The sequence below is a fragment of the Folsomia candida genome, unplaced genomic scaffold (genome assembly GCF_002217175.1).
Source record: "Folsomia candida strain VU population unplaced genomic scaffold, ASM221717v1 Fcan01_Sc004, whole genome shotgun sequence".
Classification (NCBI taxonomy): domain Eukaryota; kingdom Metazoa; phylum Arthropoda; class Collembola; order Entomobryomorpha; family Isotomidae; genus Folsomia; species Folsomia candida.
This window is the reverse complement of record NW_019091196.1, coordinates 10,164,563-10,188,741: the sequence shown is the minus strand read 5'-3', so window position 1 is coordinate 10,188,741 and position 24,179 is coordinate 10,164,563. Positions and strand designations below refer to the sequence as shown.

The 24,179-nt window shown below is 40.8% G+C and overlaps 7 protein-coding genes and 1 long non-coding RNA gene across 11 annotated transcripts; 5 read left to right on the top strand and 3 right to left on the bottom strand.

The window, feature by feature from the left end:
* Nucleotides 1–17: 17 nt before the first annotated feature.
* On the top strand, nt 18–1,137 carry LOC110849463 (ras-related protein Rab-11B). The gene is made up of 5 exons (XM_022096875.2): nt 18–193; nt 272–423; nt 490–533; nt 591–865; nt 928–1,137. The coding sequence occupies exons 1-5, from the start codon at nt 154–156 to the stop codon at nt 1,068–1,070; spliced, it is 654 nt and encodes a 217-aa protein (XP_021952567.1). The 5' UTR covers nt 18–153; the 3' UTR covers nt 1,071–1,137.
* On the bottom strand, nt 1,116–3,820 carry LOC110849445 (eukaryotic translation initiation factor 4B). 3 transcript variants are annotated; one of them, XM_022096851.2, is made up of 8 exons: nt 3,677–3,820; nt 3,430–3,597; nt 3,145–3,366; nt 2,164–3,085; nt 1,943–2,074; nt 1,671–1,811; nt 1,436–1,612; nt 1,116–1,376 (listed from the first exon to the last, which is right to left on the bottom strand). In XM_022096851.2, exons 1-8 carry the CDS (start codon nt 3,687–3,689, stop codon nt 1,214–1,216), a joined length of 1,938 nt encoding a protein of 645 aa, XP_021952543.1. In that variant the 5' UTR covers nt 3,690–3,820; the 3' UTR covers nt 1,116–1,213. The 3 variants fall into 3 exon arrangements, with proteins under 3 accessions (XP_021952543.1, XP_021952544.1, XP_021952545.1); XM_022096852.2 differs by having other exon boundaries at nt 1,436–1,609; XM_022096853.2 differs by lacking the exon at nt 1,943–2,074.
* A 119-nt stretch (nt 3,821–3,939) lies between these two features.
* On the bottom strand, nt 3,940–8,191 carry LOC110849442 (signal transducer and activator of transcription 5B). The gene is made up of 14 exons (XM_022096846.2): nt 7,855–8,191; nt 7,698–7,774; nt 7,460–7,622; nt 6,980–7,396; nt 6,466–6,894; nt 6,080–6,406; nt 5,903–6,019; nt 5,669–5,787; nt 5,578–5,606; nt 5,266–5,517; nt 4,974–5,184; nt 4,683–4,913; nt 4,223–4,306; nt 3,940–4,156 (listed from the first exon to the last, which is right to left on the bottom strand). Exons 1-14 carry the CDS (start codon nt 7,903–7,905, stop codon nt 4,096–4,098), a joined length of 2,568 nt encoding a protein of 855 aa, XP_021952538.1. The 5' UTR covers nt 7,906–8,191; the 3' UTR covers nt 3,940–4,095.
* Nucleotides 8,192–8,222: 31 nt separating this feature from the next.
* On the top strand, nt 8,223–8,979 carry LOC110849473. The gene is made up of 2 exons (XR_002547823.2): nt 8,223–8,662; nt 8,725–8,979. It is a non-coding gene; the product is annotated as an uncharacterized LOC110849473 (long non-coding RNA).
* A 179-nt stretch (nt 8,980–9,158) lies between these two features.
* Nucleotides 9,159–13,206, top strand: LOC118435281 (tight junction protein ZO-1-like). Its single transcript, XM_035851034.1, has 6 exons — nt 9,159–9,529; nt 9,890–10,059; nt 10,126–10,640; nt 10,704–11,827; nt 12,003–12,825; nt 12,888–13,206. The coding sequence occupies exons 1-6, from the start codon at nt 9,320–9,322 to the stop codon at nt 13,133–13,135; spliced, it is 3,090 nt and encodes a 1,029-aa protein (XP_035706927.1). The 5' UTR covers nt 9,159–9,319; the 3' UTR covers nt 13,136–13,206.
* A 100-nt stretch (nt 13,207–13,306) lies between these two features.
* LOC110849338 (FERM, ARHGEF and pleckstrin domain-containing protein 1) lies at nt 13,307–20,012 on the top strand. 2 transcript variants are annotated; one of them, XM_035851035.1, is made up of 13 exons: nt 13,307–13,719; nt 13,778–14,114; nt 14,182–14,321; nt 14,383–14,454; nt 14,513–14,668; nt 14,756–14,764; nt 14,827–14,943; nt 15,000–15,226; nt 15,289–15,436; nt 15,498–15,687; nt 18,459–19,039; nt 19,100–19,333; nt 19,394–20,012. In XM_035851035.1, exons 1-13 carry the CDS (start codon nt 13,489–13,491, stop codon nt 19,955–19,957), a joined length of 3,006 nt encoding a protein of 1,001 aa, XP_035706928.1. In that variant the 5' UTR covers nt 13,307–13,488; the 3' UTR covers nt 19,958–20,012. The 2 variants fall into 2 exon arrangements, with proteins under 2 accessions (XP_035706928.1, XP_021952432.1); XM_022096740.2 differs by lacking the exon at nt 14,756–14,764.
* A 984-nt stretch (nt 20,013–20,996) lies between these two features.
* Nucleotides 20,997–22,091, top strand: LOC110849350. Its single transcript, XM_022096754.2, has 5 exons — nt 20,997–21,184; nt 21,245–21,645; nt 21,718–21,762; nt 21,828–21,848; nt 21,912–22,091. Exons 1-5 carry the CDS (start codon nt 21,088–21,090, stop codon nt 22,002–22,004), a joined length of 657 nt encoding a protein of 218 aa, XP_021952446.1. The 5' UTR covers nt 20,997–21,087; the 3' UTR covers nt 22,005–22,091.
* LOC110849342 (metal regulatory transcription factor 1) lies at nt 22,089–23,896 on the bottom strand. Its single transcript, XM_022096745.2, has 5 exons — nt 23,458–23,896; nt 23,125–23,398; nt 22,904–23,049; nt 22,653–22,845; nt 22,089–22,582 (listed from the first exon to the last, which is right to left on the bottom strand). The coding sequence occupies exons 1-5, from the start codon at nt 23,790–23,792 to the stop codon at nt 22,094–22,096; spliced, it is 1,437 nt and encodes a 478-aa protein (XP_021952437.1). The 5' UTR covers nt 23,793–23,896; the 3' UTR covers nt 22,089–22,093.
* Between the last annotated feature and the right edge of the window lie 283 nt (nt 23,897–24,179).

The following is a 24,179-nucleotide window of genomic DNA, read 5'->3' as shown; positions in this document are numbered from 1 at the left end:
GTGTTCTTTGGTGAGTCAAAAAAAATAATAAATCATCAATCGCATCGCAGCAGCAGCAGTGCAGAGGAATCAAGTGAAAGATTTTTAAAATATAGTTTAGTAGGAAAGCGTATTAATTAAATTAAGGAGGAAATATATAAAATCAGAGAAAGGATGGTGTCCCGGGATGATGAGTACGATTATCTCTTCAAAGGTGAGAGGGGTTTTTCTTTGTAGGCGGTGTTTTTTTGGAGGATTTTTTAATTGATTTTTCTAATAAATAAAATTGCAGTGGTGTTAATTGGTGATTCTGGAGTTGGGAAGTCCAACCTCCTCTCTCGTTTCACACGGAATGAATTTAATTTGGAATCAAAATCCACGATCGGGGTTGAATTCGCTACAAGATCAATCAAAGTGGATGGGAAGACCATCAAAGCCCAAATTGTATAATAAATTGCACTTTAACCTTAGTAGTTACGTCATGTGCTGATTTTTTAATTGTTCTTCCAGTGGGACACAGCGGGACAGGAGAGATACAGGGCAATCACGTCAGCGTAAGTTTGTAAATCTATAAACTTACGTATTTACTAATAAAATAATTGTCACTTTAGTTACTACCGCGGGGCAGTGGGAGCCCTGTTGGTGTACGACATAGCGAAGCACTTAACGTATGAAAACGTGGAGCGATGGCTTCGTGAGCTGCGAGACCATGCGGATCAGAACATTGTCATCATGTTGGTGGGTAATAAATCGGACTTGCGACACTTGAGGGCCGTGCCAACGGACGAGGCAAAAGCATTCGCGGAACGACATCGGTTAAGTTTTATCGAAACGAGTGCTCTGGATTCTACGAATGTCGAAACCGCGTTCCATAATATCCTCACAGGTTAGACAAATTAATCAATTTATGAAAACCAAACTGACCGTGATGAAATTACAATTTTGCAGAAATCTACCACATAGTAAGTCAAAAGCAATTAAATTCCACTCCGGCAACGAATTCCTCAACTGATCACGTGATTTTGCCTCGACCAATTTCTGCTGAAAATGAAGCCAACAAATCAAACAAAAATTGCTGTCAAAATCTTTAAAATTATTTCATTTAATTATTATGAAAAAATAATAATTATTCAAACTTTCGCGCCATAATTTAATAAATTTATTTACAAAAAAATTAAAAGTTTTGTTGCAATTTTAGTGAAATATTTTTTCATTTTCTTTTAAATACGCTCGCTTAATCATCATCGGAACCTTCCAACGCTGCGAATTTATTCTGCACGAGCTTCTCCGGGGGAGGGCCAGCAGCTGAGGGGGAGATTAACGAGGGGGGAGTCGTCTGCTGAGATGATGAGGAGGGGTGGCCGCCAGTAGGGCGTTGGTATGTTTCAAAACCGTCCCTGCAATTTTTTATTGTTAATTTATTGAATTATTTTTATTGATCGCGAGTAGAACTTACTGATCAATGATCCGTTTAGATTCTTGGGCGTGGTGAGAAGAGTAATGAGAGGAATTATTTCCACGTGGACCGCCTCTGTTATTATGACGATCCATACCACCCCCACGAGGATCTCCTCCACGATCTCCGCCACGTGGATAATAATTATCGTGTTGACGTGAAGGTGGTGGACCTCTTCTGGAATTTATTAATTGTTTTAGAAAATGGTCCCATAAAAACCAAGAAATAAACGCACCTCTGAGCAGCAGCACCCCTTTGTTCCCTCTGTTCCCTTTGCATTTGTTGCTGTTTGAAGTCCCGTTCATCTTCAGGATCGGAATGGGGATCTTTTTCACCTATTCCAGCCTCGCCAGAGGATTGGGAATGGGTTCGCCGGCTGCATTTTTTTAGTCAAAATTGATAATTCATCATCAAATAAAAATCAGGAAATTAGAATATTAATAGCCCCACGAAAGCGCATTATTAAAAAGTCCCCACTCTCTCTCCCTCACACTCCCCCAGTCGCACCTGGTATTATTACTTCTGACCATATCCCCCGTGATGACACCTCCACCGAGGATCCCGTCTCCCCTACTCGATCTCCACTTGGGTGCGGATTGGCTAGGAATTTCTCTTTCTGAACCGTCTCTGGATCGGAGTCTAATAATTAATTAAGAAAAAAGCGATATTTTTTATAAAAGCCACGCCACCCCTTAAAATATAAGCTCCAAAGAAAAAAAACCATTTACCTGACCACCCCCCTTTTAATCCCACCTCCACCACCACCATCCCCGCTTTCTTCCCCTGCTTCACTCCCACTCGCACTTTTAACTTGAACAAGTTTCAATTTCTCTTCAATTTCTAGCTCTCTTTTCAAAGTGTCCACAGGTTTGGCTTCCCCAAAAATGGAACTGCTCCTCTCTGCAGACTCTGTCGGCGTGGCGGCTGTGGGTGCAGTCCGAGGTGCAAGGACGAGCTTCTTCCGAGTCTTTGGTACACCATCATCTGAAGAAGATTGTGATGGTGGTGGTTCGACACGTTCACGTTCAGCACGTGGATGGTGTTGTTGTGGAGGGTACTGCTGCTGCTGTCGAATTGGAGGAGGTGGACGTGTGGATGTAGGACCACGAACAAAATCGGGTGAATTTGAACGTTGTCGGGGTTCATAGTTATCATTTCCTCTTCGATCGTCTCGACCACCACCACCTCCACCTCGATGGTGATTATGGAAATCACGTGAGTCATCATTTCCTCCACGCATAGAATAATTATCCCTGCTGGGCGGCGGCCCCTGCTGCGACCTCCTCCACGGTTCTGCCTGCTCTTCTTGATCCTGATCATCCCCTCCGATCGGGAAATTTGACCTTCTATTAAAATTCCCACCTCTGAAATCACCTCCACGATCCCCACCCCTCGATGGGTACTCGGATCGTTGATTAAAAGAACCACTGCTTTTATCTACAACAGCACCCGCCATGCTTCTCCAATTATCAACACCTTCGTCTTCCGCTGGGGGACGTTCACGGTACTCCCGGCGTTCACCTCCACCCCCGACTCGTTGATCACCGGATAAAAGAGCGACTCGGATCGGACGTCCACGCAACATTTGCTCATTCATCACCAAAGCGTCGATCAGGTCTTGACGGGTGGAGAACACGACGAAGCCGAATCCTACGGAAATTAACATTTATTGGTAAATTATTCTAAATTATACAGAAAAAAAGACCCACCTTTGATCCTCCCGGTGACGTGATCCCTGGGGAGTTTGAGTTCCAAAATGTCCAAATCACGAAAAAATTTATAAATATCTTCTTCTTCAATGTCGTAGTGTAAGTTTCCAATGTTTGCTTGAAAAGGTGGCACTTTTGGAATCTGCGCATCTTCATAAGCTGGACCGCGAGAGGCGCGAGGCGCCGTCGGCAACACGATCCGCTCCTTCGTCGTTATGAAATCTGTTTGTTTCAACAATTTATTAAAAAATCCTCTCCACACACGAAAGAAAACTAAAAACTCACCATCCTCCTCGACTTCATCGGCCCAGCTGGACATGGACATGCCTCCTCCGGAAGCAGGTTTTTTCCCTGGAGCGTAAACAACATTTCCCGACGGGGTCGTGTCACCGTCAACACGGGCGGAAAATTCTTGAAACGATAACGTCACTCCTTTCGACTTTTTCGTCTTTTCTGTTTTGATACGAAGGGATTAGATTAATTTTCCCCACAGTGAATTTGAAGAAGAGAAAGAAGAAAGAGAAAAACTTACTTGTCGATGCCATGACCGTGACCGTGGATTAAAACTTGTGTGGAATTTATGGAATGGTGGAATTAAGAAGACGAGGAGCATGCGGCTCAATCAAGTTTTTTGACTGATTTGCCAGAGAGTGAGAAGAGGATGGAGCCAATCGAGTAGTTTGGGCGGTGCGGGGTATGTGGCGCTGTGTGGTTCGTGGACGGATGCGGTGTTTATTCATATGAAAAAGTTCATTCTCATGGAGATTTTTATTTTATTTCGACAAAATGCGTAAGTGAAATTCTCAAAATTTTTTTATTCCCCAAAAAATCATAAAAATCTCTCAAAAGAAAATTGCAAGGTACAGAGTGTTGTCATTTTTATTAAATCCTCTCTCTCTCCACTCTCCACTAAGGCATATCTCTAATTAATAAATTCAAAGTGACTAAAAACTACTCCTTTTCCTGCTTGAATCCACCCATGGCGGCCATCCCAGCGACCGAATTCATGTACCTTTTTGATAGAAAACCCTTGATAATAATGAAAAAACCCAAGAGAGAAAATGGTATGAAAACCTACGAGTCAATGGCGACAGTCAAATCAATGTCATCAAGATTAAGCCCAGCATATTGTTCCAAAGACTCCAAATCCATGAAGGGATCACTTTTAACACAAAAAAAGAACAGAGATTTTTTTCCCATTAAAAAAATTAGTGGTTTAATTTCAAGGATAGATTTTTATACTTTTTAAAATAAGAAAATGTGATTCTAAAATTGCGGCTAAATCTCTGTTCTTCTTTTTTCTGCTTATTAAAAAAATATGCGAAATAAAGCCAATAAAAATCTATCCTCAATTTTTTTTGGTATATAAACATTTTTTTTAATTAGTAAAAAAATAATAATTAATTAAAGCTGTAAAATGTTTTTGTTTCGGCATAAAATTCGGATTCGGATCACAAATGTTTGAAAATTTCAAAAAATTTCAATAGTTTTGAGCCAATTTTAGTGTGTTTTTTTTTAAGTTAATGATAAAAATTTACCTTGCCAAATTATTTTGACCATCGAAATTGTCGGATGATTCGAATGGGTTCATCATCCCAGCCCCACCACCGCCGTGAGTAGGAGAATGCGGGTTAAAATTGTAACCCAGTGGGGTGGAAGGATGGGAAATTGAACCCTGAGAATAGGGAGATCCCAACTGCTGAGAATGCGGGGCAAATGATGGGGTCGGAGTGGATGTCGGGGCTGGATGCTCGGGGGAGTCACCGAGGCTAAAGAAATTGGTTTTTATAAGTAAAGAACCAAGTATTGAGAATTAAATAAAAGCTCACCCCGGAATGTGTGTTTTTAATTGGGGCTTGACGTAGCCTTTTCCGCTGGGAGGTGTTTCTTGGAGGGGCGTGTAGTACTTTCCAAATGCCGCACCCTTCAAAATATCAGGGTAGAGATAAATCAGGTGACCAATGTCGTTCACACGGTCAGCCAAGGAACGTGTTGATAAATCCTTGGAAGTGAAGGGAGCCAAAGAGAACACTTTTTGGTCTAAAAAAAATTAATTTAGAGATTTTAAATTGGCATTTCAATTGGCACCCCAAAATTTAGCGGAATGAAAAAAATCCTCACCACTGTGAACCCACGCAATAGTCACACCTCCCAACTCGCTATCTGAGAATCTAAGAAGGAAAGTTCCCGAGTTGCATTGTCCGAGCATTTCTTCCGCCTGATTCCTCCCCACAAAACCCAAAATGCTGCTGTCGACCCACGGTCCACGCAAATGCTCCCTCGTCAACTTCATTATGGCGTAAAACCACTCCCAAAATGTAAAGTTTCGGTCCGGCAGCGGTTCCTTGCAAAACTGCGACCACGTCAGATAGTCTGGAATTGGTTAAAAATTGTTAGAGTCCGTGGCTTTAAGATTAATAAATTACTAAATACCTGGATGCGGGGAAGTGGGTGTCGTGCACCTAAAAAAATAATATTTTAATTTAAACTCAGGATTTAATGAGAGTTTTAAGTTTTTTCTTACCGAAATGCTTTTTCTGCTAAAAATCGTAGATTGTCATCCGTGAGTGCACGACCAGTTAGGGACTTGAATTTCACGTTCAGGGCTTGAGCCACACGAAACCAGGGCACGCGTTCCGGGACCTGAACAATTATGAATTAAACTTATCGTCAATTGGCACGCACACGTCAAAAAATCTGTGCCAAAATTGGCATCCTAAAACTCCTTCCAATTATCAAATAAACCCCATGAACTCACCTGAAAGGGCATCCTCCCCGGTTCTCCAAAAGCATTGTCCCACGTGACTGTAGCCCACGCGTGTGGTTCTTGATTTCCATGTACAATAACCACAACTGGGAGTGACAACGTCCAGATCTGCATAAAACACACCCATTTCATAAAAACCCCAAATAAAACCCACTAAACCAAATGCACCTTAAAAATGAGCTCCTTTTCCCCAACCGTGAATTGGCACTGGAAATGGAGGCAGAATTTTTCATCCATGACGGATTCTGTTCCTTTTTTCTCTGCTCGTTTAATCCGTTTGAGCTGCATGTTTCGAAAGTGGACGCTCAAATGGCGGGTGCCTTGATGGTACTCCATTGTCCCAGTGTTGTTCAAAATCTCGCCAGAAGTATCGCAAGGCTTGTCGCCCTTATCCTGACGAAGGAGTGCGTTAGCCTGAGCCTCCGATATAATCGCTACCTTCACTTGCGGTGGAGTCATGTGCACGTTCAAACGACCTCCGACCAACAGGCGGACCTGGAATTTAGTAAAGATTAGAATTGGCAAAAAAATAACAAAAATAAATAAGAACCAACCGTCGAAGTAAATCTGGTGTTGGTTTTCATAACTTGCGGTGGTTGTTTTTCCACGATGAATGTCGAAGTAACTAAACTGCTCAATAATTGTGTAATTTTCTCCTGTAACGCAGGCATCATATCGCCACCGCCAGTCCCACCACTTGCAAGGGCAGCTTGTTGATTGAAAACGGGAATGTTTTGCTTAAGTCGTTCCACTTCTTTTAATTGGTGACGATTGTGCCAAATTAGTTCCGCCAAATCCTCGCACCATGATTGTAGAGTATCCAAATTGTTGGTCAAAGGAGCACCATTTCCTGCCAATTGCTGTTCCCGTTTCCATCGGGTGAGTTCCTCGTCTAATATTTTGGACTGCAAAGCGGACAGCGTGGAAACCGTGGTGGAAATTTTCTCTTCCAATTCTGATTTGCAGGAGAGCAGGGTCGTGATCTGGAAGGAGATGGGAAAATATTATGTCGATTAATTTATTGCTCAGAATTTTTGGCATCGCTAAAATAACTCCAAAAAAACTCACCCTCTGTTTCAACTCAAATTCTAATCTCTGTTTCTGCTCGATGAAATTTTTCTCAATTGTTAGACTTTGTTGAGTTGGTGGTTGTCCTTGTTGCATTCGATGAAGGTGAATGATCCCCTCCAGCTTTTGCCTATCGTGACATTTCAACGCGAACGCTTCCTGTTCTTGTTCCATCCTTCGCAAAATATCCCCCGTCTCCATCGTCTTGTGTTTAATTAAGGATAATTTCTCCATAATTTCAGGCGTTGTATTTGGATCAGGGAGGGATTCGTGCGGATATGCCAAGGACGACGAGCTAGTGACACCACCAGCAGCGGCAGTGGAGGGTGTGGTCGTTGAATCCACGAGTGATTGTTCAATTGTTAGACAGTGACGGATGTAGCGATACAAGGAGAGCGGATCCAGGGTGTAGCGTTGCTGTAATTTTTTTAAATTCAAAGTTAGTTAATTTATTATAATTTTAAGAACTAAAAAACCCACCCTAAATCCTTGAGCGGCATTGACAAGTTTGATTCTGATGAGATACGGATCCTCCGTGACCATTGAATTGGCTTTCGATTCCAATTCTGTGATTAACGCTTGGACAAATTGTGCTATATAGGATTCGTGACTGGGATTGTCAGGGTCGATCTGGTCCATTTTTCTGCATATAACGTAATGCACCCATTAAAAATGCTATGTACATAAATAAATATAAAAAGTGGGTGTGGTGCCTTACGCGACCCTCTCCTCTATCCATCCTGCCATCACATAGCGAACTTCTATAGGGAAATGGTCACCATACAGGCAGTGCACCTATATGCAAATATAATTCACGTTAAAATAATTCCAACAAATTAACCTCCAACAAGATTAGAAAGAGAAAAACAACCCACCTTTTGAACAGCTGGCCCCGACAAATTCTGCACTTTTGACCAGAGTGACATTTTTTTTAATTACCAAAAAAAAGTCACATAAAAATATTCCTCTCTCTCTGAGATGCAACCAGTGTCAGTTCAGAAATGTATATGGAACTACTCGCTCACTAAAATACATTCACTTTGCAAAGCCAGCACTCGATGAGACTGCTGTGTGAGATTTCTGAGAATTTTGATTCCGAGAATACCTTTCTGCTTGTGCTTGCTTTGCTGCTCGTTCGTCGTGTGATGATCGGGAATTGACGACGACGTGAGTGAGCTTTTCCTGGAAATTGGTGGTGGTGGCTGTGCAGTGGTGGGACGGACGTCTCAGAAAAGGGGTGATGATGAATAATATTTTGATAAATATTTATCCATGCCGTTTTGTTGTGACGTATATGAAGAAAAAATTGATTCCACAGAATTTTGAGATAGGAATTTCCTCAATGTTTTTAAATTCATGTTGTCATGGTTACACAGACACACATTAGCATAAACCCACTCACACTCACTTTACTCACTTGCTAATAAATAACCACTTTTTGGCTGATGATGAAGATCCCGTTGGATCCGAATTCTTATATTTACATACGAGCAAATCTCTCTACACACACACAGATGAGCCTAGATTTTATAATTCATCAATAGAAAATAGTGTGTGTGTAAAATGGAAAATTGTATTAAAATTTATAAGGAAATTTTATAAAATGGAAAGAAAATGACAACGACACAACAAAATATTTTGTCAACTTTGCTCCGTGGCTGCTGCTCCAATTGTTTTCAAATGGTGAGGGTTTTTAGTCGTTTTTGATTATAAATTTTGATTAAAATATTAAATTTCCTATATAGACCTCCACCCACAACAACCACGACCACCACCACTCACACGCCCATTCGAGACCACGGCCCCTCCGCCTCCGTCGTGAAGACATAGGACAACCCATGGATTTTCGCCATTTACAACATTTAGGAAGCGAAGATGTTTGTAGAAATAATTTCAATAATTTACATTCCGCCGTTTGCTGAGGTTTATTGAGTTTTTTTAAATTTATTTAATAAATTCTGCTTTTTGCTTCGGAATAAATTGATTTTTTGAGGGAAAAATTGGCTAAAAATTGATTTAAAAGAAATTTATTTCCATGAAATTTCCATTGTTTCCCAATTCCACCACCACATCATCATCATCAATGTGTATAAACGGTGTACAAATTCCATTCACAAAAATCCATTCTCCAGCAGCAGCTTCAACCCTTTTACAAATACACAAAAGATGCACCCTCTCATCCACCACCGCACCACCATCACCATCATCTCAGCATCCCTATAATAAACCTCAAACTCCTTAAAAAATCTTCTGACTGTCCGTTTTAATAAGTTTTTCCTTGAAAATTTTAAAAACTTAAAAACTAAATGCCTTAACTAATAAAAAATAAAAACCCCGCAAATGAACGGTCACACTCCCTCCACATCATCTACCAACCCCATCTACTCAACCCATCATAATGGTCACTCCAAAAACCATCCCCCACCACCTGGAGGACTATCCGAAGAACCGCACCCATGTCCAGGAACGATTCTATTGGAACAACCGGTAGACGAGGACGTTAGTGAGGATTTGTACGATACCAACTACGGGATTTATAACCAAGCCATGGTAAATTTATATACAAAGCACCTGTTGCTCCTTTTTTTCTCGCTGGGGTGACATTTGATACCTTTTAACCAACACCCAAAAAAAGTATATAAATAAACGCCCCCTCTGATTATCTCTCAGTATCCGTCAGTCACTTAAAAAATGCTGTCAAAACTAGTAAATTTCGCAGTAAAAACGACCCCCCAATCACCCCCAATTTCCCGTCCCCCTCGTCACTTGATAAAAAAACGACTCACATACATTGGTCTGAATAACGCAAACACGGTTTATAACAAAAGAATCACACCCGTTTTACCAAAGAAAAAGGTAGAAAAAAACACGTAAAAATTACATGACAAACTAACAAATCCTAATTTCCAGTCCCGCAACATCTCATGGGAGTACCGGACGATAAGCTTAACTCGCGTTCCTGGTTATGGATTTGGGATCGCCGTTTCTGGAGGGTCAGATAATCCACATTTCGCCAATGGAGATCCTGCCATCGCAATCAGCGACGTACTTAAAGGGGGCCCAGCCGAAGGGAAATTGCAGTGAGTTTTATTAAACACACCTTAAATTCCTCGGTCATAAAACACTAAAAAAATAACTCCCCGCAGAATAAACGACCGAATAATCACGGCCAACTCGATAAAACTGGAAAACGTGGACTACGGAACTGCCGTCCAAGTCTTACGCGACTCTGGTCCCTCCGTCGTGTTAATAATTAAGCGTCGAATAATTGCTCACCACACAAAAATCACCTTAAACAAATTAACAACGACGAAACTTAAACATATCCAACCGTCCGATTTTGGTATAAATCTCACCCTTCGGGTTTACATTAAAGAGTCGAAAAATTCCAACCTCGTCGAAGGAGATGAAATAATTTCAATCAACGGTTTGGACGTGGCGAAATTGTTTGATTTTCGTAAAGGCGTCTGCACCACGGGTGGGGATAATTTATTAAATTTAGGCGTCGTCAAACAAAATCAACAGCAGGATAATGGTCACGTTGGAGGGGTCAATCATCAACAACAACAAAGCTATGATTCCAATGCTGGGAATTTGTACGTTCAACCTCCAACGAGGAGAGTAGGGGAGGTGCCTCCCGTGAGACCTCCCCTGCCGAAAGGTTGGTATTTCTTAATTAACAATTTTATTTTAAAATTTTCTAAATTTTCCTCTAAAAATCTAGAATCCCCCACGAGTCCCACACCCCCTCCACCACCACCACCCCCACCAAACCACCCAAACTCTCAACACCACAAATCCACCCCTCGATTTATAAATTTCCTAAAAAAATCCTCTTCCCCTCTCGGCCTAAAACTAATCGGAGGCAACAACATCGGCATCTACATCGGCGCATTACATCCCCAAACCCCTGCAGCAACATCGGGTTTACTCCCAGGAGATCGCATCCTTCGAGTAAACGACATCGATTTCACTTCCATCCCAAGAACCGAAGCCGTCTCAACCTTATCTCAATTAAAACCCGACCAATTAGTTTCATTTATTGTAAAAAACATTGAAAACTACCGTGAAATTTTATCATCCGAAAAGTATCACGATTTCCTTTATTATAGAATCTCCACAGATTTAGACTACGTAAAAAGAGGTGAAATTGTCCTAATTTACGACACACTTTGCAATAACGGAGGATTTGAAGGGGTTTTAATAAACAAATACGATGGTAAAGAATTAGGGAAAAAGATTAAAATTAATCCACTGCCTTTAGAAAATTTAGTTTACAAAGTGAAAATTAATTGGACTCGGCCGGTAATTATTTTTAGCTTAATTACAAATTATATTTATCAATGTTTAGAAAAAATCGGAGCAAGGAGGAAATTTTGTATCGTTAAAGGGGATGAGGAATTAGTTAATTTTAGACATTCCGGAATCCATCCTTGTTTAAATGTTGATCTTAATTTGGGAATTGATGGGGTTGTTAAAGCTTTGGAGAAATTAGGGGAATTTGCTCCCGTGGTTTTAATCGTTAAAAGTGAGGATAAGTTGATCAAGAAATATAGCAATAAGGAAATTAGTAGTAAAAAAGTGGGTGGGAGTTACGGGGGAAGTTTGCTGAGATCATTCAATAAATCGAGCACGAGTCGCCGACTGCAAATGGATTTGGAGAAATTGGAGTCCGCGTTGGGCAGCGGTGGATGGATCGACAAGTGTTTAACCGTTGGAAGCAATGATAATTTGGGCGAAATTGTAGGTCGAGCTGTGGAGGAAATTGTTATGAAAGGGGATGTCGCTTGGGTTAAGAATTCCAATAATTCGTGGGGCACTAGTGGAGTGGTGGGTGATTTTGCAGAGGTGAGTTTTTTTATGTGGTTATTTCCTTTTAACTTTCAACTAATACCTAAAAATTTTCATAGCATTCCGATGGTGATGGTTGGGTTTAAAGCTGTTCTCTACTTTCTCTGCTGCCTCTCTTCTCTCACTTCCTGCACACATAAAATTACCACTAAAAAACACTTAACTATTTTAGCCACCACCGACCCCGCTCCCACCACCCCAACAAAACCATCATCAAAAACACGACATTCCAAACTACAACGTCCCTCCACCATACTCGATCCATCACACCCCCACATCAGCCTCCCCCCATTCCACAATATTAATCCAACAGCCTCAAATCCCCACAATTCCTCAACCTCCTCAACCCAAACATCTCCAAAAACCTCACCCTTCTCAAATAACATCCACACCTCCTTCAAATTACTACACTCCAACCCTTCGTCAACTCCTCGCCCATTCACCCGTAGATTTCTCCCCACCAGTTTCCCCACCACCAAATATTGACCGATCAAAAAAACCAACATCAAATTCCAAACAAAAAACAATCTCAAATAAATCCAATAAACCAATCCCACCACCAAAACCGGTGAAACTTATGGAAAATCACACCCATTCAAACAACCACCACCTCCAGCAACACCACTTTTCAACTCATCAAAGAAACGGAGGGGACGACGGATACTACTTAAATTTACCCATGAATTCTAAAATATTTCAAAATCGATCCAATGAAAATTCCGCATTTGTTCAATTCAATCCGCAACCTCAACAAGAGCCAAAACTCCTCGAAAAAGGCAGCGGTTTCCCAATAATCCAACCAAACACGACGTTTGGCACGTTCACTTCCGTGGGAGGAGTTTTAATTCAAAGAAATGTAAAACAAGGCCAAATCCCAATCCAAGTTCGGATCCCTGAAGGTGCAATTGCTTTCGGGAAAAGTGAAACCATTTGGTTTCATGTCGTCGATGAAGAGTTTTTAACTCAAGGGTCCGCGATCAATGGGGAAATTAATGGTGAGTCCATATTTTTTAAATTTTAAAAACCTCTGTCTAAATTCCTGTCCTAAAAATTCCAGGAAACGTCTCCCTGATGTCGCCCTTGATAAAATTCGGCCCTGAAAACCTACGTTTCTTGAAACCCATCGAAATCCGAATCCCGCAATACAATAAAAAATTAAACAATATAAATAACGCCAAAGTTTTGCTCAACAGTGAACATTCTTGGTCGAAAGTGGACATCAAATCTGGTTGGTTAGAAGAAAACGGTGACAATGACAATCAACAAGAGCTCAAAATCGTTAGCTTAACTGTACAGAAATTTTAACTCCTTGTTTTTTTTAAACTGTTTTTAGCGACTTTAAATAAACTATAAAAAGAAATCTCATCTCCCAAAAATCACGGAAGCGCATCTTCTTGAGATTTTGACACAGAGTCGTCTCAACTTCTTCTTCTCTTCTCCGAAAGCATCCGATCTCTCCTCTCACTCTCCAGCATCCAAAAACCCATCCCTTTACACACATATTTTACGGCAAGAAGAAGCGCAGGCTCCATATTATACACCAACAACACCACTGATTTATAATAACAATTCATCCCAACACGCCCCATGCCCACCCACACCAACACCACTAATAAATAAATTAACTGGATAAATAAATATAGAAATCTCACCACAGAATGACAACAACCACGACGACGACCCGTCCCCCACCGGTGACGCGGAGCTATTCCACTCCCGATGAACACACCACGTCTCCGGACGATTTTCTAATCCGGAGCAAAACTCCACCCACACCCACGACTGGGATTTCCTCCTCCGCTGGAGCACAGAATAAAAATGGGAATGGGAAAATGGTCGCGATCAAAGTTTTGTTGCTTGACGACTCCGTCACCATTATTCAGGCGCAGGTGAGGGGAAAGTTTCTGAAAATAAAATAAAATTTTGACTAATTTTTGTGTCCCGCAGTCCAAAACTTTGGGCCGCCTCGTATTCACGCAAATCTGCAAGCAATTGAACATCCTCGAGTCGGACTATTTCGGTTTGGAGTATTTGGACACGATTTCGAACGACGGGATAACGCACTGGTTGGATTTAGAAAAGAGATTAAGTCGACAAGTTGGATTAAACTTGGCGGAGCCGTTTCTTAAATTTTCCGTGAAATTTTACACACCCGATCCTTCCCAGTTGGAGGAGGAGTTTACAAGATATTTGTTCTCGTTACAAATTAAAAGGGATTTAGCGAAGGGGGTTTTAGTTTGTAATGATAACACGGCCGCACTCATGGCGTCGTTCATCGTGCAGGGTGAGGTTTTTTTATTTAAGAAGGAAATTATTTTTGTGGTGCTAATTTTGTTTGTTTGTTGGTTTAGCTGAATGTGGCGACTTTTCCGAGGAGGATTACGCGGATGCGTCGTATTTATCCGTCTATAAATTCGTACCGCATCAAAATTACGAATTGGAGAGGAAAATTAGAGAATGTCATAAAAAACATATTTCACAGTCGCCGGCGGTGAGTTTGTGTTTATTTTATGTTTATTTAACTTTTGTTAATTGGATTTAAAACCGTTTAGGAAGCCGACCTCCATTTGTTAGAAACGGCGAGACGTACGGAAATGTATGGAATTCGATTGCATCCTGCGAGGGTATGGAAAATGCAATACAATGATTTTGACATATTTCTAATAATAATACCCTGCGCAGGACGAGGACGGTGTGCATTTGAGTCTGAGCGTGTGTCACATGGGTGTCCTCGTGTTTCAAAATAATACGAAAATTAATACTTTTTCTTGGGCGAAAATTAGGAAAATTAGCTTCAAAAGAAAAAGATTCATACTCAAATTACATCCGGAAACTTATGTGAGTCTTTTTTCCTGCTTAACTTTTTGCACTGAAAAAAATAGTAATTAATATTATTTAACTAACGCTGCTATACTAATTAACTAGTTCCAGGAGGTTAGTTTTAACATCACCTCGTATAAGATCACGTGATAATAAGTGAAATTCCAAAATTTCAGGGCTATTACAAAGAGCTGGTTGAATTTATATTCGATTCTCGTAATGAATGCAAAGCATATTGGAAACGATGCGTTGAGCACCATGCGTTTTTTCGATGTGAAAAGGCACCCAATCCGGTAAATTTAGTATAACTTTTTCATGGTTAAAAAATACTAATCAACAAAATCCACAGATTCACCGATCGAAAGGAATTTTATCATCGCGAGGTTCATCATTTCGTTATTCTGGTCGAACTCAGAAACAAATGGTGCAATTTGTACGAGAAAATTTTATAAAACGACCCCCAACTTCCGCTTCCGGGGGACAATATTTAAGTCAACAAAATTTAAGCACATTTGAGAATCAACAACAACATGGACATCAAGGAGGAAGGAACTTCCAGGGAGATTTGTTTCAGAGGTTTGTCATTTTTTAATTCTTTTACATTGGCAAAAAACTAAAGCCAAAATAACTTCCTATAGATCGTCCTCCTTCAAAAAATACGACCCAAAATCTCCCCTAACCTCAGCCCAACCAACGCGTCGCTCTACCGGAAATATCGACTTTGACTCTAGAAATTTAACCCATGATGATGGAGATGAATTAGATGATGACGATGAGGAATTTAGCGTAAGCCTAACTCATTTTATCCATAAAAAAAACCATACTAAAATACCTAAAAAAATAACAGGACTACCACATCGACTCCAACCAACAACTTCCACCCTGTCCCCCATCAACCCAGCAATCCCTCAGCCTTCGAAACCAACAAAAAACCCAGCAGCAACAATCCCCGACGGGCTCATCCATAACCTCCTCGCCAATTCCGCAAAACAACCACCCTCATCCCCACTCCACCCAACCCATGGAGTCCACAGAAGGTAATAACATAAACCTATCCGATTTGGAAGAACGTTTATTAGCAGAATTGATGAATTCGGATGATAACTCATCGCATAATTCTTCATCAAAATTACCAATAATGTTTTTATCCTCGAGTCAGAATGAGTTTCCAGTCACGAGTTATAAGACAACCACGAAAAAGGATAAAATGGAGAAAGTTTTAACAAAGAGAAAAGTACGTAAACGAACGAAAAACAAACCCAAAATCGATTCACAAACATTACCAAAGTCAAATACGAAACGTTCAAAGAAGGAATTTACCACTTCCCCTTTAAATAATTCAGAAAAAGGGAGTTATGATTTATTGGAATTGGATAAATCACCCGAAGCTCCCACTGCGGAAGAATCGGGTAGGAAATTATTAAAATTTGAAGAAGTAGACATTCCATATTTATTAAGGAGAAGGATAGATTTAGATTCTGGTAATAAAATTTTACTTGGAAAAAGTAAAAGCTGTAGTTCCACTGGGAAATGGTTTGAAAAGAGATTAGTTACGTATTGCTCTTTGGGTGATTTGCCTACAAAATGGAGTTTTGGTTGGAGAGATGACTCAGTTGAGCAGTTAGTCGGGGATTTTGATAGTTCGGATCGGAAGTTTAAAATTAGTGGAGAGATTTCTGATAAAATTCAAGAGGTTAAAGAGGAAAAACCTCCAGAAATTACTCTAATCCACGCTGAAGTGGATAAAAACCTCACCGATATAAAAGAAGAATCCACCTCAAGCGAGTGTTATCTCTCGCAAGTGGCGGAGCGGGTCGTTGAAGAGGTTTTAGAATTAGCCTGTAATGCAAATAATCAAAAAAGGAAATTGGATAGGAGAGATTCCTTTCAGAAAATGCAAAGTTTAGATGGAATTGAAGAATTGCCATTGGATGAGACGGGGGTGAGCGTCGGGGTCGGCGTGGGTGCCGTGCTGGAAATTATGAACGAAATCATCGATGAGGAAAATGATGAAAATAGATTCGATGATGATGACGAGGATTTAGTTGAAGTGGGCGGAATTGAAGAGGAATTAGAGGAACGTGCCCAAGAAATAATTGTAGAATCTCCTGATAACACTAACTCACCATCAACCATACCCACGCCGAGTACTTCAAAGAAACCACCACCACCTCCAGCACCCGCTGATCTTGATGAACCGATAACTAATGCAATAACTCCACTTGAACCAATTACCGAACCTCCTCCACCACCACCACCTCGAGAATCCTCTCCTTCACCACCCCCACCACCACTCCCTTCCCAACCTCAAGATATAGACTACAACATAGAAACCCCACGATATCCACCTCCAATAACCACCGACTCCTCATCACGACGCTCCTCTTACGATTCCACGGTGGAAATCCCTTTAATGCCATCGTCCCTTTTAAAGAAGGCTTTAATGAGAAGTTTCTCCATTTCGGAAGAAGAACCATCAACTCCTCCTCCAATTCCACCCGCTCACGGCCACGCACAACAACCCGCACCACCCCAACCCCCACTAACCCTCCCAATTCGATCCTCCTCCTTAATCGGAGAAACGATAGAGGAAGAATTCGAATACATCGACGCATCTGAACCACTATACGATTCCATACCCGTAATTTCCCAGAGCATGGAATCCTCCTCCTCTTCCCTTGCACCACAAATCCATTACAAAACACGATTCCGAACCCTTTCACGCATTTCCGAATGTCATTCCAATTCCGTTACGGAATCATTGCTAATGTTGAAACAAAGGGGTGAAAATGAGTCGACTTTAGACGCTCCTTTAGTTACTTTGACTAGTGAATTAGCCGATTCTTCCGCTACCTTGAACGATTTGGAGGATATTCCCACAGAGGAAGGTGACTTTTATGTGGAGGGTGTGGTTTTAGATGAGGTTGGGGTGGCTCAAGTTGGGGAAATTGAAGAATTGAGCTATTCCAGCGGAAGTAATACCGTGCTTAATAAAAGAGTTTGTATCGAATTGAGAGTTTTTGGAGGGGAGATTACCGTTGATGATAAAAGCCCCACTTCCGCTGGTGGTGGGGAAATGGTGCAGATTTAAAGACAATTTTTCGGGAAATTAAACGTAAAAAATACTCTTAATTGTTGCCAAAAAATTTACTCGCAAAAGAAAAAGAAACTCATTCTCTCTCTGAAATTAGTTGTAAAAAAAAAATTTAGTGGCTTTATATTTTTTCTCTTCTATTCTTCAATATATCGCTTCTTTTTTCTCTCCTTAATTATAACTTGCAAAGTGGTCTACCATCGGATGCACCACCACCACCACCACCACCCACTAATTGCACCACCACCACCACCCCCTCAGTATCACCATCACCATCAGAACAACCACCACCCCCACAACAACCACTCCTCCCATTCTCAACCTCCTACTAGTGCTCATCAACAATACTACAACAATTATCATGGTGCTGGACCTTCCTCGTCGTATGGCAAATTCTATTATTAAAAAAACTCTCTTTAGACTGCTTTATTTCACCGTTGTCCTTTTGTTTCTCTCTCTCGCGCGGGGGGTGGAGGCTTGTGGCCTGTGGGGGAGGAGGAGGTGGAAGGGTGCGATTTTTGTCTCTCTCTTTTTATTATTATTTGGCGTGGGTAGGGCTCTCTTGTTAAATTTACTAAATAAAATATACAAATACAAAGAAAAATGTTTGAATTCTTGCTGCATTTTTATTGGGAGTCGTAAGGTAAAATGGTCAAGTGGTTATCGAAAAATATATGAATTCCCAAAAACTAATCCGAATTTTTCGTTTTGCAGACTCCTACTACTCCACGAAACTCTTGTTAAACCATTACCGGAGCTACCTCACGGACCTCTATCTCCTCACCCAGCACTCGCTCCTGACCCCCCTGGTCCACCCTCTGTTAATCTCCATCCAAAAACTAGACCCCGCATTCACCCACAACATTTCCACCTTGAAAAAGCACAACTGGGAATTAAAACACGGGAAAGAAATCCATTACAAATTAAAATCCCACTTTCATAATAATCATAAATTGTATAAAGATTACTACGAATTCGTGTTTCAAAATTATTCCACCATTTGCAAGGACGCCACTGATTTTTATGTCGGGTTAGAATTTTTAGTATTAAAAGTCTGGTGGTGGGTTGAACGGGTGGAAAAATGGGCAAAGCAATTTAGCAAAATTCTTGAAGTTAATGAACTTTGCAATTATGGGAATGGATTTCTGGGGGAATTGTTGGACATTGGGATGACTGAGCAGGTGCAGAGGGACGTGCTAAATGTAGGGGTGTGGCCAGTCAGCAAGTTTTTGAGGCAGGGCGTTTTATTAAAGTTGAACAAGAAGAGGGGTTTGCAAGGAAGGACCGTGTTTTTGGTGAGCCGGAAATAACAATATTTTTATAGTGTAAATTTACTAACTATTTAAAAATTCCAGTTCCTCGACAAGTTAATTTACTGCACGAGAATCTCCTCCTCCTCTGGATTTCGACTCCACGGTTTAATTTATACTAGTCAAATGGAAATGGGCGAGGAATCATCCACGGCGAATTCTAATAATTTCACCGGAGCAACCAGCACCACCAGCGGAGGATGGAGTTTTGTAATAAACGTTAAAGATTTAGATGGACAAGGATGCAAAATTCTAGTTTTATCCGCCTTCAGCGAAGAGGTAATTATTTTACCAAATCCACAATTAATTTGTACTAATCAAAAAATCTAATTCCCCTAGGAAAAAACCTCCTGGATCGCCGCCATAAAATACGCCATATCCCACACGACTCAACCCACTCCACCCAAAATCCACCCCACGTTCCACTCTTCCGACTCCTTCACAGACCCCGCGGACCACCCCGCCCCCCTTCCACCCTCACAAATCCTCTTTTCCCGTCCAAACCTCCCCTCACACGTCTGTTATCATCGTAACTTGTCAATTTCCTCCCAATTCTTAATCTCTGCCAACCGTAAACACCTCTGTTCATATTTATTAAGAAAATTCAAATCAGCCCCAGGTTGGCAACGTTTGTGGGTCGTTTATGCAAATATTTGTCTCTATTTTTATAAATCTCACGATTCTCACGAAGGAGAACTGCCCTTAGCGTCACTTCCACTACTGGGATACAAAGTTGAAGGGGAAGTTACAGACCTAGGAGGAAATTTAAACGAAGAAAAAGAAATTGGAGGAAAAAAGAATGTATTTAAATTAGGATTTAAAAACCACGTTTATTACTTTAGAGCGGAAAGTGGTCAGATTTGGGAGGAATGGGTTCAAGTTTTGAGCCAATTAAGGGAATAGTTATACAAAAATTGTTGTAATAAAAAAAAATTCCAGACACAATTTTATTATTAAATTATTTCTCTTGTGAAAGAAAAAAAAACGCGAATCAATTTGCCAAAAACCTCACCACGATCATAACATCATCTCAACACTCATCACATCTCGACAACAATAGAAAGTAGGCAAACAAGTTTTAACTCTCAGTTTCAATTTCTCTCTCAGCTTTACAACGCTTTGACTCTGACTCAAGCCGTCTCATATTTTTTGGCACTCTTGTTTTTTGCAGTAATACACACACACAACACCGGTTTATACACACGCTACTCGCCACTACCACACTCATCATAATATTCATAACTCTCGCATCTCAGTCAGTTTTGCTAAAACCGGATTGAGACGTCCATCGTCGTAGAAAGTGTGTGTGAGTGTGTGTGCAATTTGAATAACTCTCGAAAGAGGATGACCAACTAGAAAAAGAAAGAGAGAGTGAAATATGTTGTGTAATTCAAATTGTTAAAATATTTATAGATTCCTTTATGCCATACACACGATATTTAATGATGTGATGTGTGAGATGAGATGATGAGGCTTATGTCCGATGATGTGAGATTTAAAAGTGTAAATAAATAATCGATAATTAAATGATGAAACTTTTTAAAAGTTATATGGCTTTCCCTTCTTTTAAAATTCCTCTCTTGTTAACGCGTGAAGGTCGACTTATCCAACCTTGCGTTCTTTTTCTATGCATTTTTTTCTCAGTAATAGATAAAAAGTCATCCAAACCACTTTTCCCATTTAAACACAGACTACACGACTTCGCTTGGGTGCGAATAAAAATGGCAAAAAAAGAGTGGACTTCCGAAATATTGGGTTAGTAGGAAGTCATCCGCATGAGTAGGTCAATCTCTTGTTTAAATTTTACTTTTCTTGTAATCACCACCCAATTGCGGCATCCCAACTTCGTCGTCCTCTCATCGTCAACACTCGTCCCCTGTAAATCCCCTCTCTTGTGCTTCTCGAATGATACTTCATTCTCTTGTCTATAAAACGACGTTGACCATCGAGTGATCGCCTCTAAACGCTGCTTGTCCTCCGCAAGAGACGCACCACCACTTCGCTCACCGTTTTTTTTCACTTACTTCTTCACGATGAAGGGGTACTTCCTAGCCATTCTTCTCCTCGTGGTGGCAGTGACCAATGCACAAAGACAACTCGCCCTTCCCGACCCCAGATCTTGTGCCAACAGTGAGTTTTTTTTATTAAATTTTATTATCCGCATACAATTATTAATCTAAAAATTCCTAGGAGTAAAGCACGCCTCCTGGCGCGACCCACGTGGTGTAGTCCATAATTATTTCTTTTCCTGGGAGCACGGTCCCACCCGGAACTTGGAAGTAGATTGGTTGGATGCCCGAAATATTTGTCGTCGTCATTGCATGGACGCCGTCTCGGTTGAAACCCCAGCGGAGAATGACTTTGTAAAACAGAGGATCGCTCGAGGTCGCGTCCGTTACATTTGGACGAGTGGGCGCAAGTGCAATTTCAACGGGTGCAACCGACCCGATTTGCAACCCAATCTTATCAATGGATGGTTCTGGAGTGGTTCCGGGGGTAGGATTGGGCCAAGCAATAATAGAGCCAATGGGGATTGGAGTCATACGGGTGGGTTCGGCAGGGCTCAACCTGATAATCGGGAAATCGCTCAGGTAGGGAGATTTTCATGGGTTTTTATGGGGTGATTTTTTTTGTTAATTGTTTTTTTCTGGGTGGAATTTCAGGGGAACGATGAAGCTTGTTTATCCATCTTAAATAATTTTTATAATGTGAGTTTTTAATTTTTTTAAATTGATTTAGTCGGATTAATAACTTTTTTTAATTAAAAAAATAGGACGGGATCAAATGGCATGACGTAAGTATAAAATTAACTAATTACTTATTTAATACCCACTAATATTTTTTTAATCCCCTATAGGTCGCCTGCCACCACCTGAAACCCTTCGTCTGTGAGGATTCCGACGAGTTACTTAATTTCGTGAGGAGTAGAAACCCAGGAACTAAATTATAATTTCCTTAAATAAAATATAGCATTTCTCTGTTAATATAAAACCACAAAATAGTTAAATAAATAAATAAGAAAAAACCGAAAAAAAACTTTTAATGGCAGCACGATTTATTGAGCAATCCTTTTAATTTCGTGATTGTTTTTAAGCAAACTTTGACACAGCATTTTTCATCATTTTCATCCACATTGCATCGTTTACATTTACACGTGTCATCCAAAGTTTTAAACAGCGTATGGAATTGTGAAGTAGATTCTGAATTCCCAAAAAATTGTTCCAATTCTAAAATTTCGCTCTGCGAGAGAGTCGTTTCTTTTGAAGTGGAATTGTTTTCACGAATTAATTCATCCAATGTTAAAATTTTGGAATTTATTAATGTCATTTGATGGGAAGTTAATGGGATCAAGGCGTAACCACCAAGGTCGAGGTTGTTGGATGCGGGGGGAGAAGGGGTGTTGGTCACGGGTGGTGCAGCGACGATGGGTGGGTGACGCTTATTACTATGACTTTTTAGCGAATGGTTCGTCGCAAAGGACTTTTTACAGGTGGGGCAGGAAAAGGGACGCTCCCCCGTGTGGACCCGCTGTAATTAATTAATAATTTTAAAATAATTAGCAAATTGTAATTACAAAGTTAAGTTAAAGCAAATTTACCTTGTGCGTTTTGAGATGGTGTGGCGCAGTGAAGGCTTTTCCGCATTCCTGTTCCACACATTTGTATGGTTTTTCATGGGTGTGAACACGGGTATGTTTCTTCAAGTCGGACAACGTGGTAAAGAACTTCACGCACCCAGACGTTGAGCAATTAAAGGTATTCCCATCGTGAAGGCGGCGATGGGCTTTCAGTCTAAGGAATTTATTTATTATTAATTTCCTAATTTTATACCACTAATTAATTAACGCACCTGTACAACGTGGTGAAAGCTCTTCCACAATTATGACAACCAAATGGTTTCTGCTTCGTATGGATTCGAACGTGAACTTTTAAAGAGTACGAGGTCAAAAATGCCTTTCCACACGTGGGCGACGTGCAGATGAAGCGGAAGTCGCCCTAAAAATTCAGTAATTTATGATTAAATACGAATAATTAGCAATAATCACAAAAAGATAAACCGAAAAAACCGACCTTGTGGGTTTTCATGTGTGTTTTAAGGTTCCCAACCGTAGAATACGTCCTTTCGCAACCAGAATAATCGCAGTTGAATCGCTTGATTGACGTTTGATTAGTTAATGGGTCAGTGTGGGTTAGTGTGAGGGTGGCATGCGTTATCTGTGACGAGGTGGGAGGCCAACTGATCGATCCAGATGTGGGTGTAGTCGATGATGAGGAAGAAGAGGAAGAAGACGGTGGATTTATCCACATACGAATCTCATCCGGCGTCACTTGCTGGAGCAGGTACCTAAAATTTCAAAATTATTAAAAATCTATCCACAAAAAAAGTAAAACCAGAAAAATTACCCTTCTCCCCCTCCGACGAGTGAATTTTCCTGATGAACGAGCACCCTCCCCTCCAAAGTATCCAACTGAACCGAGTTATCCAGTACCCTCAACCCCCCTCCTCCCCCACCACCACCGGGCGCACTACTATCCGTAAAAGTCGAAACCAACGGATCGCTCGTGTCCAATTGTGAAGGGACAGCGAAATAATTCGGCATTTCAAACGACACCGAATCAATGCATTCCTGCAAGTCTTGAATTAAATAGTGCACCTTCGCCGTAGGGAAATGCTGTTGTAACAACGAAGGGTGTGGCGGCGGCTGCGGCGGAGAAATGGGTGTGGTTTTGATATCCATATTTTATTTTTATATATGTTCTGGCAGTTAGCCAGCCTTTGCTCAGAGAATAAACAGCAGAGGAGCAATCTTTTTTTATTAAATCCTCTCCTACTAACTAAAGTTTCAACTCTGGTTAGGTTTATTTTGGAACTCGTACATTATATACACTGAAACATCTCTGTGTATATAATCTCTGCTGGTGCGATGTATGTGTAGCCAGTGACGATTGGTTGTGTGGCACATATTATAGTCTCGTGATGTATTAAAAAGATAATGGAGGATGAGACTGACGATTTGATGACGGCTGGATAAAAAAATGTTATCTCGGAATGCATACACCTCCGAGTCGAGTGAAAGTCCACGTGCTTTCACCGTGATCTTTTGTTATTGTTTGGGTTTTATCAT

What these genes read in the sequence shown, in the direction of transcription:
- LOC118435281 (XM_035851034.1), top strand. Translation starts at nt 9,320, where the DNA reads ATGAACGGTCACACTCCCTCCACATCATCTACCAACCCCATCTACTCA. An exon ending in GAGACCTCCCCTGCCGAAAG is followed by an intron (nt 10,641 to 10,703) that starts GTTGGTATTTCT and finishes CTAAAAATCTAG; the next exon opens with AATCCCCCACGAGTCCCACA. An exon ending in TGGTGGGTGATTTTGCAGAG is followed by an intron (nt 11,828 to 12,002) that starts GTGAGTTTTTTT and finishes TAACTATTTTAG; the next exon opens with CCACCACCGACCCCGCTCCC.
- LOC110849338 (XM_035851035.1), top strand. Translation starts at nt 13,489, where the DNA reads ATGACAACAACCACGACGACGACCCGTCCCCCACCGGTGACGCGGAGC. An exon ending in GTGAAAAGGCACCCAATCCG is followed by an intron (nt 14,944 to 14,999) that starts GTAAATTTAGTA and finishes CAAAATCCACAG; the next exon opens with ATTCACCGATCGAAAGGAAT. An exon ending in ATGACGATGAGGAATTTAGC is followed by an intron (nt 15,437 to 15,497) that starts GTAAGCCTAACT and finishes AAAAAATAACAG; the next exon opens with GACTACCACATCGACTCCAA.
- LOC110849445 (XM_022096851.2), bottom strand. An exon ending in CGATGAAGTCGAGGAGGATG is followed by an intron (nt 3,367 to 3,429) that starts GTGAGTTTTTAG and finishes TGAAACAAACAG; the next exon opens with ATTTCATAACGACGAAGGAG. An exon ending in GTCAGAAGTAATAATACCAG is followed by an intron (nt 1,812 to 1,942) that starts GTGCGACTGGGG and finishes AAAAAAATGCAG; the next exon opens with CCGGCGAACCCATTCCCAAT.
- LOC110849342 (XM_022096745.2), bottom strand. Translation starts at nt 23,792, where the DNA reads ATGGATATCAAAACCACACCCATTTCTCCGCCGCAGCCGCCGCCACAC. An exon ending in CACACATGAAAACCCACAAG is followed by an intron (nt 23,050 to 23,124) that starts GTCGGTTTTTTC and finishes CTGAATTTTTAG; the next exon opens with GGCGACTTCCGCTTCATCTG. An exon ending in ACCATCTCAAAACGCACAAG is followed by an intron (nt 22,583 to 22,652) that starts GTAAATTTGCTT and finishes AATTAATTACAG; the next exon opens with CGGGTCCACACGGGGGAGCG.
- LOC110849442 (XM_022096846.2), bottom strand. Translation starts at nt 7,905, where the DNA reads ATGTCACTCTGGTCAAAAGTGCAGAATTTGTCGGGGCCAGCTGTTCAA. An exon ending in TTAAAAACACACATTCCGGG is followed by an intron (nt 4,914 to 4,973) that starts GTGAGCTTTTAT and finishes CAATTTCTTTAG; the next exon opens with CCTCGGTGACTCCCCCGAGC. An exon ending in TTGACTGTCGCCATTGACTC is followed by an intron (nt 4,157 to 4,222) that starts GTAGGTTTTCAT and finishes TCTATCAAAAAG; the next exon opens with GTACATGAATTCGGTCGCTG.
- LOC110849350 (XM_022096754.2), top strand. Translation starts at nt 21,088, where the DNA reads ATGAAGGGGTACTTCCTAGCCATTCTTCTCCTCGTGGTGGCAGTGACC. An exon ending in CCCCAGATCTTGTGCCAACA is followed by an intron (nt 21,185 to 21,244) that starts GTGAGTTTTTTT and finishes AAAAATTCCTAG; the next exon opens with GAGTAAAGCACGCCTCCTGG. An exon ending in ATAATCGGGAAATCGCTCAG is followed by an intron (nt 21,646 to 21,717) that starts GTAGGGAGATTT and finishes GTGGAATTTCAG; the next exon opens with GGGAACGATGAAGCTTGTTT.
- LOC110849463 (XM_022096875.2), top strand. Translation starts at nt 154, where the DNA reads ATGGTGTCCCGGGATGATGAGTACGATTATCTCTTCAAAG. An exon ending in TACAGGGCAATCACGTCAGC is followed by an intron (nt 534 to 590) that starts GTAAGTTTGTAA and finishes TTGTCACTTTAG; the next exon opens with TTACTACCGCGGGGCAGTGG. An exon ending in GTTCCATAATATCCTCACAG is followed by an intron (nt 866 to 927) that starts GTTAGACAAATT and finishes ACAATTTTGCAG; the next exon opens with AAATCTACCACATAGTAAGT.